The following is a 12,977-nucleotide window of genomic DNA, read 5'->3' on the forward strand; positions in this document are numbered from 1 at the left end:
AATAACTGCAGTCAGTCCCAGGAAGGGGGCGGGTTACTGAGCTTCTACCGGCGCACGAGCCCCAGCACCTTTTCAAAAACAAAACACACTCTCGCCAATTCCCAAAGGAGGAGACGCACGTGCTCTTAACGCAGCTCTGAATACGGGACCTTGGAACGCCGAGTTGCATTTTGGCCGCGCGTGGAACGCGAGAGGGAGCAACGCCATTGGCTGGAAGGGAAGGAGAGTCTTCGGGGACGCCGAAACTTCCCTTCAGCCCGCGCCAGACCATTGGCTCGCAGCTGTTCTACAGGCGGGGCTCCGAGGGTTACAGATCCCGCTTCTGATTGGCTGGCACCTCGAAGTGTCGCAATTGGAGATCAGAGGAGGTGAGTCTTGGGGGAAAGCGTTTTGTGGGCGCCTGGGAAAGGGGACCTAATGGATTCGGGACTCGCGACAGGCCTGACCCGTGTTCGCAGTTGTGAACGTTCGTGTGAAACGGTGTCTGGAGACTGAGGAGGGTCTGTATCTCTCACCCCTTGCACGGGATTGTGTGAACGGCCTGAGCTGCCATGTCGCTTTCCATCCCTTATAGCTGAAATTCCAGGTACATTTATCTGGGAGTAAGTCCCTCTGAAATCAGCAAGGTTTACTAAGGAGTAAACTTGTGTAAGGGCAGATTTGGATGCCTTGCTCTCCAAACCTCACTTTTTGACTCTTCCCAACCCGCTTTCTGTGGTGAAAGAGGGATGCGTGCTTAAAAACAAATTAGGAGTAGCTACTCCTCCACTAAAGAACACGTGTTGCTACTATACACTGTGTAACGAGATGCTACTTTTGTTTTATTTAGAACATTTCTGTGTTACCCTCCAATTAAAAAAAAAAAGGCCCCAGTTTACAACATATCAGCAAACAATAAAACAACAGCAATCCAAACCACAATGAAAGTTGAAGGCTGAACAGCCTCAGCTAAGATCCTTCATAGTGTTGGGAGAAAAGCATAACAGCCTTGGATTAATGCCTAAAAGATTACTGTAATACTGCCAACAGGTGAGCCTCCCTGGAAGTAATGCAAATGCAAAAGTCTTATCCCAAGACGTCAAGCATGCTTCCTCAAGATGGCAGGAGTTCCTGGAAGTAAAATGGCAAAAAAGGGGGTCTTGTTTTATTGGGAAGCTGATACAAGAGGAAAACTTGGCGGGCAGCCATAGCTCAGTGGTAGAACAGCTGCCTTGCATGCAGAAGGTGTGCCGAAAATAAGTTCCAGGGAGTATCTGATCACAGACAAACCCACCCACAGGTAAGATGCATCCTGGTCGCTAGGAAAAAAGGAAGGGCAAACTACAGAGATTCCAAGAACTAGAAAATGAGACAGAAGCAGGAAAAGTTCACTAGCGGGAAGGTGGGAAACAGCAGCTCTCCAGGACCTCAGGAAATTCCTATTGCCTGGTGTCCTAACAACGTCAGTCACAGCTCTGACTTGTTTTGTTGGCTAAATACCCAGAAATAAAGGAGCAACCAGGCTGGCTTATCTCATAGAAATCACTTCGATGAGAACCTGCATCTTTTGCTTCGTAACTTACTGTTATGAAGGCTAGAGACTTCCCTAAAATAGTTCACCACCACCTGGAGTTAGGGAAGCGGGTTCTTTTGTGTTTTTCCTCTGCTTGTATCTTTTTATCTTAAGAGAAGTCAAAGGAAGTGATTCACTTGTAGGAGGGGAAAATAAATAAAGCCTGGCATCCCATAGGGTCCTTTTTTCTACTTCTAGAGATGATTTAAAAAGAGAAAAGGGGGAAAAGCTGAGCTACTACACCTAACCCCCAAAGTTATGCTATAAATTACTTTTTGAACTAGCCTAAGAGGATTGCGTTTATTTGAAGTGGTTTATTATTATTATTATAATTTATATACCACCCTATACCACAGAATCTCAGGGCGGTTCACAGAATAAAATCAGGATCTCAAACCACAAAATACATAATAAACATAAAAACAACAACCCAATAGCATTTATTTCTTTAAGTGCTGTTTTCCTGAAGTTTGAAGCAGCTTAAGAAATAAAAGCAATACATTACATTCCCCAGTCCCCCCCAAAACCCCAAACCAATACCTTAAAACAGCCAGCCCAATTTATACAATGCTAGATAACTAGCAAATTGGCTGTTACTCTGTATTCTCAGTTTCCCATAAGCAAATATTATTTGCATGATGAGGTCTTTTGGAGCCCTCTATGCATCCTTTTGAATTTTTGTTACTGATTCAAGGAGCAAGTCAGGGGCTGAAGAGCATTCACAGTGGGCAACCGCTAGCCAAGATCGGGGGCCCTGGAATCATATAAAACAGCAACGGGAAGCCTGTAGCTTTGCAGGTGTTGTTGGACTACAACTCCCATCACTCTTGGCTGTTGACCATGCTGGCTGGGGCTGATGGGAGCTGAAGTCCGGCAGTCTCTGGAGCTGTGTCCCAGGCTCCGCATTTGTGGCGTAGAACAAGCATGAGGTGGTTGTTGCTGGGGAGCGTTCACATTGATGAGCATGCATTGGCCTACTTAGGTGGCAGGTGGCAGTTAGCTAGGGCTTGAGGCAGAAATAATAGGATCAAGGATTGTTATCTAAGGTTTATCTTCCGTCTATGGGAACCCAAAGGGCTAATCCTGTGCTTCACAACCTAAGGCAAGGTTTGATGTTGCAAAGGATTCTGGGGCACCCAGTGGCGTAGCGTGGGGGGTGCAGGGGGGGCCGGCCGCACCGGGCGCAACATCTGGGGGTTAGGGCTAGGGGGCGCAAATCCACGGGTTAGGGGGCGTGAATTACTTGCTTTGCCCCGGGTGCTGACAACCCACGCTATGCCACTGGGGACACCGTCTCTGTTTTGTGCAAGGAGTGAGCCATGCCGCAAGCAGCTGGAGCAAAGCTTTTGTTTCCTCCTTTTGATGTCTGGTCCTTGGCAGCTTCCTGTCTGGGTGGGCAAGAGGCGAAGCTTGTACAGTATGGGTTATCCTTTCTTGACCAGCAGAGGGCACCCACCTCCCTCCTTCTGCATATGGGAGGGCGGAAATCATAAAGTGCAGTGCTTGGACATAGCTAATTTATGAGGTGATTTGGCTGGCCTTCAGTGACCCACTTTCTCTCAGGCTTTAAGCTACGTCACCAGGTTGTTGTGAAGATGCCATGAAAGGTGGATAAACGGAGACCTTAACTGAGCGTTTTTAAAATACTGTATGCGATAATTTTGAAGAATAGGGACGTTTTTCAAAACTGCCAAAGGAGCACATTTTTTCTCTCAGATTCGTCATTCCTTCTTTCTTCCTCTCTCTCTCTCTCTGAAGCAGGAACATCCGCTAACGTTCCCTCTTCCACACAACTGCTAAAAAAAGGGGCGGGGTAGAGCCTTTGCATCCAATTACCCTACTTGGAAGGGTAGGAATTTTGTCTTTGCGTTCAGCCAGTGCCACAATGGGAAACCCACCAGAAAGACCCAGGCACAGCAATTCTCCCTGCTTTCGATTCCCAGCAATGGGTGTTCAGATGACAGTGGAGGTAGAATATAATTATTGATTTGATGTGTGTGTGTGTGTGTGTGTGTAGATTAAGGATGGAAGGATCTGCCCAATGCTTTATGTACTTCCAGTACTGAAATTGGATTGTTTTGTGACAAGGAAAGCAATGGAAAAATGCACTGGAAAATGTAGGATAACATACCTTCCAACATTTCTCCACTGAAAATAGGGACATCTTACTACATCATCATCATGGGACGCGGGTGGCGCTGTGGGTTAAACCACAGAGCCTAGGACCTGCTGATCGAAAGGTCGGCGGTTCGAATCCCCACGGCGGGGTGAGCTCCCATCGTTCAGTCCCAGCTCCTGCCTACCTAGCAGTTCGAAAGCACCCCTAAGTGCAAGTAGATAAATAGGGACCGCTTTCTAGTGGGAAGGTAAACAGCGTTTCTGTGTGCGGTGCTGGTCTGGCTCGCCAGATACAGCTTAGTCATGCTGGCCACGTGACTCGGAAGTGTCTTTGGATAGCGCCGGCTCCCGGCCTCTTGAGCGAGATGAACGCGCAACCCTAGAGTCGGTCACGACTGGCCCGTATGGGCAGGGGTACCTTTGCCTTTACCTTACTACATCATCATCATATTATTTATACACTGCCCATCTGACTAGGTTGCTCCAGCCACTCTGGGCAGCTTCCAACATATATAAAAACATAATTAAACATTAAAAATTTTGCCTACACAAGGCTGCCTTCAAATGTCTTCTAAAGGTTGTATCTCTTTGGCTTGGGGGGGGTGTTTCACATAACTCCCTACCCTCTGACATTTCTCCGATGAAAATAAGGACTTCCTAAGGGAAATCTGGACATTTTGGGATTAAATCAGAAACTGGGAAGGTTTCTATAAATCCAGGACTGTCCCTGGAAAATAGGGACACTTGGAGGTTCTGGGTGGGATAACAGTTGCTTGATGTAGCATTGTTTAACCTCACTGCAAGCGCATTGGACAAAATGCTGAATAAATAGCCAATGTCATCTAATCTCCCTGCAAAGAAACATGGATGAATGCTCCATAAACAAATTGTCTGGAAGCAGCTTCCATCTGCTCTATTTTGTACATGTTGGCCCTTCAGATATTTGGAGACAGCTCTTGTGTTTCCTCCTTCTCTGCTCCAGTCTAAAATTAGCCATTTTCCATTCTACTCTGCAGGATCTCTCAAAATTCAGTATATTAGTTTGCTTGGGATTAAGGCAACAAACATTTCCCAGTGGCATGCAAATTCAAAATACATTTTCTGACCTTATTAGACCCATAGCCTGCTTTTGAAAAGGAAAGGGGGGTGGGGAGACCATCTTCTCTAAAGGGTACCAGAGTAAAATGTAAAATCCTAAAACACGAGCAAATATTTATATGAAAACATCCAGAAGTAACTTCCAGGCTTTTCCCCTTTACTGTCTCTCAGCTCGAAAATGTCAGTGATACGACTCGGAAAAGTGGTCCCCAAAACCAGCATCCTCTTCCTGTGTGACATGCAAGAGAAATTTCGCCCGAATATCAGCTACTTCCCTCAGATTGTATCTGTGGCAGCTCGGATGCTAAAGGTAAAAGTTGTGTAGTGGAGAGGCTTGCTGGGCTGTGAGAAACAGGTGAGGGACGTGGATGGGGAGGGGAGGAGGGAAGCCAAGGCAAGGCAAGGCAAGGCAAGGCAAGGCAAGGCAAGGCAAGGCAAGGCAAGGCAAGGGAGGTTAATTCTATTAACTGGCAGGGTTGAATAACATCGATTAAAAGGAAGAATGTTTTTTACCTCTTAAGACTAGTTCTGAAATGGCTCTCCGTGCTGGAAGGAGGAGTGTTCTTCTTGTAATTGGCACTCTCCAATAGGTGCCTACAGGAACTGCGCCACAGTCAAAGAACTGTAGAGTTTGAAGGGACCCTGAGAGCCATCTAGTTCAATCCTCCTAAAATGTAGGAATATACAGATGGCCCATACAGGGATTGAACTCGCAACCTTGGTGTTAGCAGCAGCATGCTAAGATTCCTGCATTACAAGGGGTTTGATTAGATGATCCTATGATACTGTGCTCTAAACAACTGAGCTAACCTGTTATGGGACGCGGGTGGTGCAGTGGGTTAATCTGCAGAGCCTAGGACTTGCTGATCAGAAGGTCGGCGGTTCGAATCCCCACGACAGGGTGGGCTCCCGTTGCTCGGTCCCTGCTCCTGCCAACCTAGCAGTTTGAAAGCACGCCAAGTGCAAGTAGATAAATAGGTACCACTCTGGCGGGAAGGTAAACGGCGTTTCCGTGTGCTGCTCTGGTTCACCAGAAGCAGCTTAGTCATGCTGGCCACATGACCCGGAAGCTGTACACCGGCTCCCTTGGCCAGTAAAGCGAGATGAGCGCCACAACCCCAAAGTCTGCCACGACTGGACCTAATGGTCAGGGGTCGCTTTACCTTAACCTATTATGTGTTGGTCGCAGCCGTGTTGATTTGGGTGGTTTGGGTGCTTAGCAAGTACCTTTAGCATTTGCTACAATTTGATTAGAGACCACGGTGAGGCAGAAGAAAAATAAATGTTTGCCCCATTGCCATTGACATACTGTATTTACTATATATATGGCCTCCAAAGCTGCAGCCTTTGCCACCCATAAAAGCACTATTAAGCTACCCAGTTGCAGTTACACAGATGGACACATGGGGGCAGCCTAATATCGACTAACAGTATCTCATGAGAAGGCCCACTTCCTTCCCAGAGAACCCAGGAGTCCTGCTTTAACCCTCCAATGGCCTCTCCCCTCTCCCTGCAGGTTGCCAAGGCTCTCGAAATCCGGACGGTGGTGACCGAACAATACCCCAAAGGCCTGGGCCCTACGGTGCCAGAGCTGGGTGCTGAAGACTTGCCGAAATATGCCAAGACCTGCTTCAGCATGGTTACCCCAGAGGTGGAGAAGGAGCTGGCCGCTGTGCCCGACCTGAAATCTGTGCTTTTGTGTGGGATCGAGACACAGGCCTGCATCATGGTATGAGGCTGAAGGTCTTCTTCCTCTCAGGGATACAGATGTTACTGATTGACAGGGCAAAAGATCTGACCTCGGGATAGATGGGCCTGTGTGCTTGAGCGGTGCCAGGACCCCAATAGTGAAGAGAGGCCTGGCAGTCCATTTATCAGCAAGTTTGATTCTGTTTGTTTAGGGATCGATGGAGACCAGGGTTCTCTTCTCCCCGTACAGATAGTGCCACCGTTTCCCTCCTCCCTTTCAGACCTTAATAAATATTTTCAAATCCTTAAAGGTAAAGGGACCCCTGAGCATTAGGTCCAGTCGTGGCCGACTCGGGGGTAGCAGCGCTCATCTCGTTTTATTGGCCGAGGGAGCCGGAGTACAGCTTCTGGGTCATGTGGCCAGCATGACTAAGCCGCTTCGGGCGAACATGAGCAGTGCACGGAAATGCTGTTTACCTTCCCGCCGGAGCGGTACCTATTTATCTACTTGCACTTTGACGTGCTTTCAAACTGCTAGGTTGGCAGGAGCTGGGACCAAGCAACGGGAGCTCACCCTGTCGCGGGGATTCGAACCGCCAGCCTTCTGATCGGCAACTCCTAGGCTCTGTGGTTTAACCCACAGTGCCACCCGCGTCCCTTTGAATCCCTAAGGGTTCAAATCCTTAGGAGTCCAGAAAAAAGTGCTTGGTATCCCCCCCTCCCTTCCAGTTGAAAGGGAAGGAAGGAATTAAGGCAGTTGCATTTCCCTTGCTCCTAACTGGAGGGGAAACATCTTGCTCGACTAGGATGCCAAGCAGTGTAGAAGCCACAGAGACACAATCCAAAACAACAGGGACAACTGTGGTGCTGGGACACAGCTCCCTTCATCCCTGACCATTGGCCATGCTGACTGGGGCTGGTGTGAGTTGGAGCCTTAAAAAAAACATCAGGAGGGCACTGCATTGATTATCCCTGGTCTAAGGAGGAGCCTCAGAGCTGGGTGACACATGAATAAGGTCACCACCAATAATGGATGAGTGATCTCTGCTAAGGGACACAAATCTAAAATCTTTTAAGGAAGGCTGGAAACTTTTTCTAGTCTATTTAAAAAAAAAAAAATCATACGCCAAGTCCAGAGCAGGGTTTGAAGTTTTAAGAAAAAAAATAGCAGAATATATTAAGAACCGTGTTAAAGGAGATGAAACTGGATATGGTGGAATTTTAAGATGTGATTGTATGTAATCATGATCATAAACATTGAGGGTGGGGGTGAGCAGGAAGTTGTTAGTATGAGAGAATAAGGATTTTAACTGTTGAGTGATGAAACGTGACTTTGAACCTTGAAATAAAAGAAATCTGAAAAAGAAAATCGGATGGGTGGGAATGAGGCATGCGGTTGACCCGAGTTTGACGTGTCTTTTCTCTTTGGGTGCAGAACACAGCATTGGACATCATGGAACGAGGCCTGGATGTTCACGTAGTGGTGGATGCCTGCTCTTCCCGCAGGTGACTGGTGGGATGGTCCCAGTGGGTGCCAGGAAAGGGCTCTTTTCCTCCCCCCTTGTATACTTATTTATGTGGTCTTCTTTTCCCCCTCTGGATTCCAGTCAGCTGGACAGGATTGTGGCTTTGTCCAGGTTACGCCAGAGCGGTGCCTTCCTCACCACCAGCGAAGGGCTCATTCTGCAACTGGTCAGAGATGCTGCACACCCCTATTTCCAAGAGGTAATTTCCCAGCCTCCTTTGCACCCCTCGGCTTGCCACCCTCCTCTACTATATGGGCTTGTTTGAATTATCATACTTATGCTCAGTAAGCTGGAATAGGAACAAGACTCGTATGTTTGCAGACATACTTCTTCGTGCCTCCCTTTGTTGTGGGAGCGAACAAATCAGAAACTTTTCCAGTTAGCTATAGTTTCCTGTGACGTCTGAATCAGGAAACTCTGGTTTAACAGTTTCTGAGCCAGCCAGTATACTAAGTGAGCCTCAAGGCATGGTTTAATATCCTGGTTTGTGCCAAAGGTATTAACCATAGTTTCCCCCACTTTGGACAAAATGGGAAGTTGTAGTTAATGAAAGAGTTCCAACAAGAGAAGTGAAGGGGCTGCGTGTGCAGGTAAAAGACTCTTTCATATCTCTGCTTACAAAGCCTTTCAGCCCTTGCCTGTTGAGTTTGCAGTTAGAGAGCGTGTTTATCTCCACCAAAGAGGTCTCTCACAAACTCCCAATGATGTATAAATGACTCCCAATGGTTACCTGTGCAGTTTGGAAGAAGCCTAGAATTCCTTCCCTATGGAGGAGATGGGTTGAAAATACAGGAATAGCAATTCTGTCTCCCCTAATCCAAAGAGGGCGATCGCTTTGAATAATCCCTCACATCTGCTGCCAAACTCTGATTGGTTAACTTACTGAGAAACTGCAGAGTGTTTGGAAAAAACATAGGGCCCCTGATAAGATATGGGGCTCTTGCCGCCTCCTCTTTTCCTACATCTGCTCCTTATCCCTTTCCTAAATAAGTGAATCCCAAGAACGAGAGCAGAACTAGGAACAATTCCTGCTCCAGAATTAGCAGCAAGTTTGATTTGATACATTTAAGGCTTAGTCGAGACCAGGGTTCTCTTTCCCCAGCGCAGGTGGCGAAATCAGCACAGCAACGCTAGGAATATTATTGCCGCTTACTGCTGTTGCAAGTGATCTCTGTGCTTTTGCATAGAAATGTCACTGATGGTATCTGCAGCTGTGGCCTTTTGGCCCATTTGCTCACTGTTCATCCCTGCCCCCCCCCCCCCAATATTCAGACTCGCGTGAGAAATATAAATGAAACAGCAATTGAAAGAAGATAACACTTCATGTATCTGATGATGGCTTGGCCCCAGACCATGAAAGCTTATGTCACAATAAATCACAAGGCTTCTTTTCGACAGAGCAAGCGTTGCTTCCTTAGGGGAGGCAGAGTTCACAGTCCCAGAGAAGTGGCCTATGGATGACCCAAGATATTCTGCAAGGCTTTTCTCATGCATATAGGAAGGAGTTATTTCAGGATAGTAACAATAAATAATGTTTATTATTTATTCCTTTTGACAACCAAGGTAGGACTTTAATAAGTAATTTTAATAGTAATGAATTGCCGTCATCATCGTTTTCAAGGGGGAAAGGGACAGTTCCCTGACTTAGGAGCTTACCATTACAATTTCAACCATGCAGGGAGGAAATAATGGATAGACAAAGTAAGCAGGCAGGCAGAGAGGAGCCTGTCGTCTTCCAGATGTTGCCAGGATACAGCGTCCCATCATCTCCAGCCAACATGAACATTTAGTTTATTGCATTTATATCCTACTTTTTATCCAAGGGAATGCACATGATTCTCCCCCCCCCCCATCTCATTTAATCCCCACCAAGAAACCTGCGAGGAGCGTGAGAAGCTGCCTTAGTATAAGTCAGTATGAGTCACACCATTGGTCCATCTAACTCCATACCGTTCACACTGGCTGGCAGCAGCTCTCCCGGGTTTCAGGCAGGGGTCACTGCCAGCCCTACCTGGAGATGCCTTTTGGGATTGAACCTGGGACCTTCTGCTTGCGAGGCAGAGATTGCCCAAGGTCACCCAGTGAGCTACATGGCTGAGGGAGGATTTGAACCCTGGTCTTCCAGGTCATCATCATACATTCTAACCACTACAGCAGCCTGGCTCCCATCAATCAATAATTTTTTATTTATACCCCGCCCTCCCCAGCCAAGGCCGGGCTCAGAGCGGCTTACAAGCAATAATAAAAACAAGATGAATGATTACAACTTAAAAACAAAAATAAAATACAACATTAAAATAATGGAACATTAAAATATTAAAATGTAGCCTCATCGCAGGAGGAGAAGGAAAAGAAAGGAAAAAAGAGAGGGAGGGAATCAAATTGGCTCCAAGCCAAAGGCCAGGCGGAACAACTCTGTCTTACAGGCCCTGCGGAAAGAAATCAGATCCTGCAGGGCCCTGGTCTCATGAGGCAGAGCGTTCCACCAGGCCGGAGGAATCAAGGATGATAGGAGCTGGAACCCAACAAGATTTGGAGGACCACGGGTTCCGCATTAGTGTGCCACGCCAGTGCTTGTGCCAACAAGCTGTGAAACAAACTCAGGCAAGTCCTGATCTGGGAGTAAGACCCAATCCTGGGGCAGCAGCTTGCCAGGCCATGAGGGCATGGAGAAGATAGGCAGCCAAGGACTGCCTTACTTAGGAGGGTGAGCATGTATTGCTTGTGCTGTATTTCCTTGTTTTGCTTCTTCTTAGGGCCCTCTCTAATCTGGAGCTTGCCAGATATTGTTGGACTACAACTCCCATCATCCTTGACCAGTGTCCATGCCAACTGGGGTTTATAGGAGATGGAGTCACAGCTTCTGAAAGGCAACCAGATTTGTGGGGCCGGGGGGGTGGGGTAGCTGCCTCGGAAGAAGGTTCTGAAAAGAAAGCATAGTTGGTAGCCCCTGGAAGATTTCACATCTGCATCTCCTTTTCTCTCTTTGCAGATCCTGAAGTTGATTAAGGACCCTGCCCCAGACAGCGGCCTTCTCCCCCTCCTGAAAGAACCAGGCCCCCTTTTCAGCTAGGCCAGCTGCTCCGTTGATTCTCCTCCTTGCTTTAAAGCATCTCCAACTGCTTAGGTCTGCCATTGCCACACATTGGGTAGGAGAAGTGGAATCAAGATCTGCAAATATAATTTTTATGCAGGAAATTATGGGGTTGTAGCCTATGCTGGAAAACTGATACCCTAATTCCCAATTTACAGCTTTCTCGTGATTATTCAGTGGGATGGAAGTGTTTCCATTTTGTGCACAAGTTTGGGGGCATGGGCCCAGGTTCAAATTTAGCACCCATCTGCACTATACATTTTAAGCAGTATCATACCACTTTAGACAACTATGGCTTCCCCGAAGGAAGACCTCCCCCCCATGTCCCCTCACAGAGCTACAATTCTGAAGAGACTGCACCAAAAGATTTGTGGCATCTTCTCACTGATAGGCACATTTTGTATGGCATTCAAGGTACATGAGGAGGATTTTGAATTCTGCCCTTGTAAAAATGCCAGATCCCCCCCCCCCAACCATAATCTGCAGTTAGAATAAATGATGCTGCAGAAAAGCCATAATCTGCTGTTAGAATAAATGATGTTCATTTATTTTTGCACATATTAATTTGATTTGCGCATTTCCTTATTGGTCATGTTCTTGAAAGTGTGTCTGCACATGCAGAATTTGAAATTGTTTTTCCTTCTGTGCATTTTGTCGCAACTTTGGGAAATTTGTTTAAGAATGTTGAGATCTTAGGGAGAGAGGCAAGGGAGATATTAAAAGCAGAAAGATGAAGAGCTGGGTTTGGGGAAGGGGAAACACCTTGATCTAAAGATGCCTCACCCCACACACAACACACCTAGTGCTACTTACATAATTGTTCAGCCCACAATTATGAGGGGTAGATATTTGGTTATGTTCAAGGACAGATCCTGATGATTCAATACAGTGGTACCTTGGGTTAAGTACTTAATTTGTTCCAGAGGTCCGTTCTTAACCTGAAACTGTTCTTAACCTGAAGCACCACTTTAGCTAATGGGGCCTCCTGTTGCCACCACGCCGCCAGAGCACGATTTCTGTTCTCATCCTGAAGCAAAGTTCTTAACCTGAAGCACTATTCCTGGGTTAGCGGAGTGTGTAACCTGAAGCGTATGTAACCCGAGGTACCACTGTAATGCTTGTCAAGTTCTGACTTTTTAGTGTCCTCTTCTACATACTCTCTGGTACTTGTGTATTCCTCGGCCTCAAGAGGGTTGCCAACTTTTAAATCGGTCTTTGTAGCTGTGCCTTTTTAATGGTTGCTTTACATGCACCAAAGAGAGCAGCCTCTCTCTGCAGTAAAGAGAAAGCTCCTAGGCTTTGAAGCTTTGCATCGGATAGTCTCAGTTCCACCAAATGTAGCTTCCTCTCCCTCCCACCCCTCCAAACTCTGCAGCACTACTATAGGAAAAGCCACATGTGCATTATTGGGGGGGGTGTTTGCCGAAATGTTTGCTATATGAAACCTGGCAGCTTCACATGGGGCATATTTGGAGCAGAAAGGCTGAGCTCACCATTTTTGTGCAGGTGTGAAGTGAGCTCTCTGCCTTTCCAGAATGCCAGCTCCGGCGAGAGCCTGCTTTAGTTCCGCACATCTCACTGCTGTTAGGCTGCCAGTGAAAGAGTAGACCTGCTGGAAACCAACTCTGAATCAACTCTGAGTAGAGTAGCGCACTGCACGCGACAACTATACTTTTATATAGAGATTTGTAGCGTGTTGGCATTAAGGATTTAATCCTTTGGATTCCTATGCTCTGCAAAGGGTAAGCTGCTTTTGTGAGATGTTTCACTCCCCTCCTCCCCGCCCCAATTGTGTTTCTGAGCAGCAGAGGCAAGAAGCCTGCTAGGAGGAAAGCGCAGAGGTCCCCGGCTCCTGGTTGAGCCTGTGATCGCTTTAGGCAGGGATCACCCACCTTCCCGT

The 12,977-nt window shown here is 47.1% G+C and overlaps 1 protein-coding gene across 4 annotated transcripts; it reads left to right on the top strand.

The window, feature by feature from the left end:
- The first annotated feature begins 234 nt into the window (after window positions 1-234).
- Window positions 235-11,641, top strand: ISOC2 (isochorismatase domain containing 2). 4 transcript variants are annotated; one of them, XM_083707753.1, is made up of 6 exons: window positions 235-368; window positions 4,940-5,078; window positions 6,285-6,497; window positions 7,893-7,963; window positions 8,065-8,182; window positions 10,976-11,641. In XM_083707753.1, the coding sequence occupies exons 2-6, from the start codon at window positions 4,947-4,949 to the stop codon at window positions 11,054-11,056; spliced, it is 615 nt and encodes a 204-aa protein (XP_083563879.1). In that variant the 5' UTR covers window positions 235-368; window positions 4,940-4,946; the 3' UTR covers window positions 11,057-11,641. The 4 variants fall into 4 exon arrangements, with proteins under 4 accessions (XP_083563879.1, XP_083563876.1, XP_083563877.1 ...); XM_083707750.1 differs by having other exon boundaries at window positions 349-586; XM_083707751.1 differs by lacking the exon at window positions 235-368 and adding an exon at window positions 379-500.
- The last annotated feature ends 1,336 nt before the right edge of the window (window positions 11,642-12,977 follow it).

The sequence above is a fragment of the Podarcis gaigeae genome (genome assembly GCF_964106915.1).
Source record: "Podarcis gaigeae genome assembly, chromosome: 13".
Taxonomy (NCBI): domain Eukaryota; kingdom Metazoa; phylum Chordata; class Lepidosauria; order Squamata; family Lacertidae; genus Podarcis; species Podarcis gaigeae.

Excerpts from the sequence above, each read along its gene's own strand:
- ISOC2 (XM_083707753.1), top strand. The coding sequence starts at position 4,947 with ATGTCAGTGATACGACTCGGAAAAGTGGTCCCCAAAACCAGCATCCTC. Across the intron at positions 6,498-7,892 it reads AGACACAGGCCTGCATCATG|AACACAGCATTGGACATCAT; the intron begins GTATGAGGCTGA and ends CTTTGGGTGCAG. Across the intron at positions 7,964-8,064 it reads GATGCCTGCTCTTCCCGCAG|TCAGCTGGACAGGATTGTGG; the intron begins GTGACTGGTGGG and ends TCTGGATTCCAG.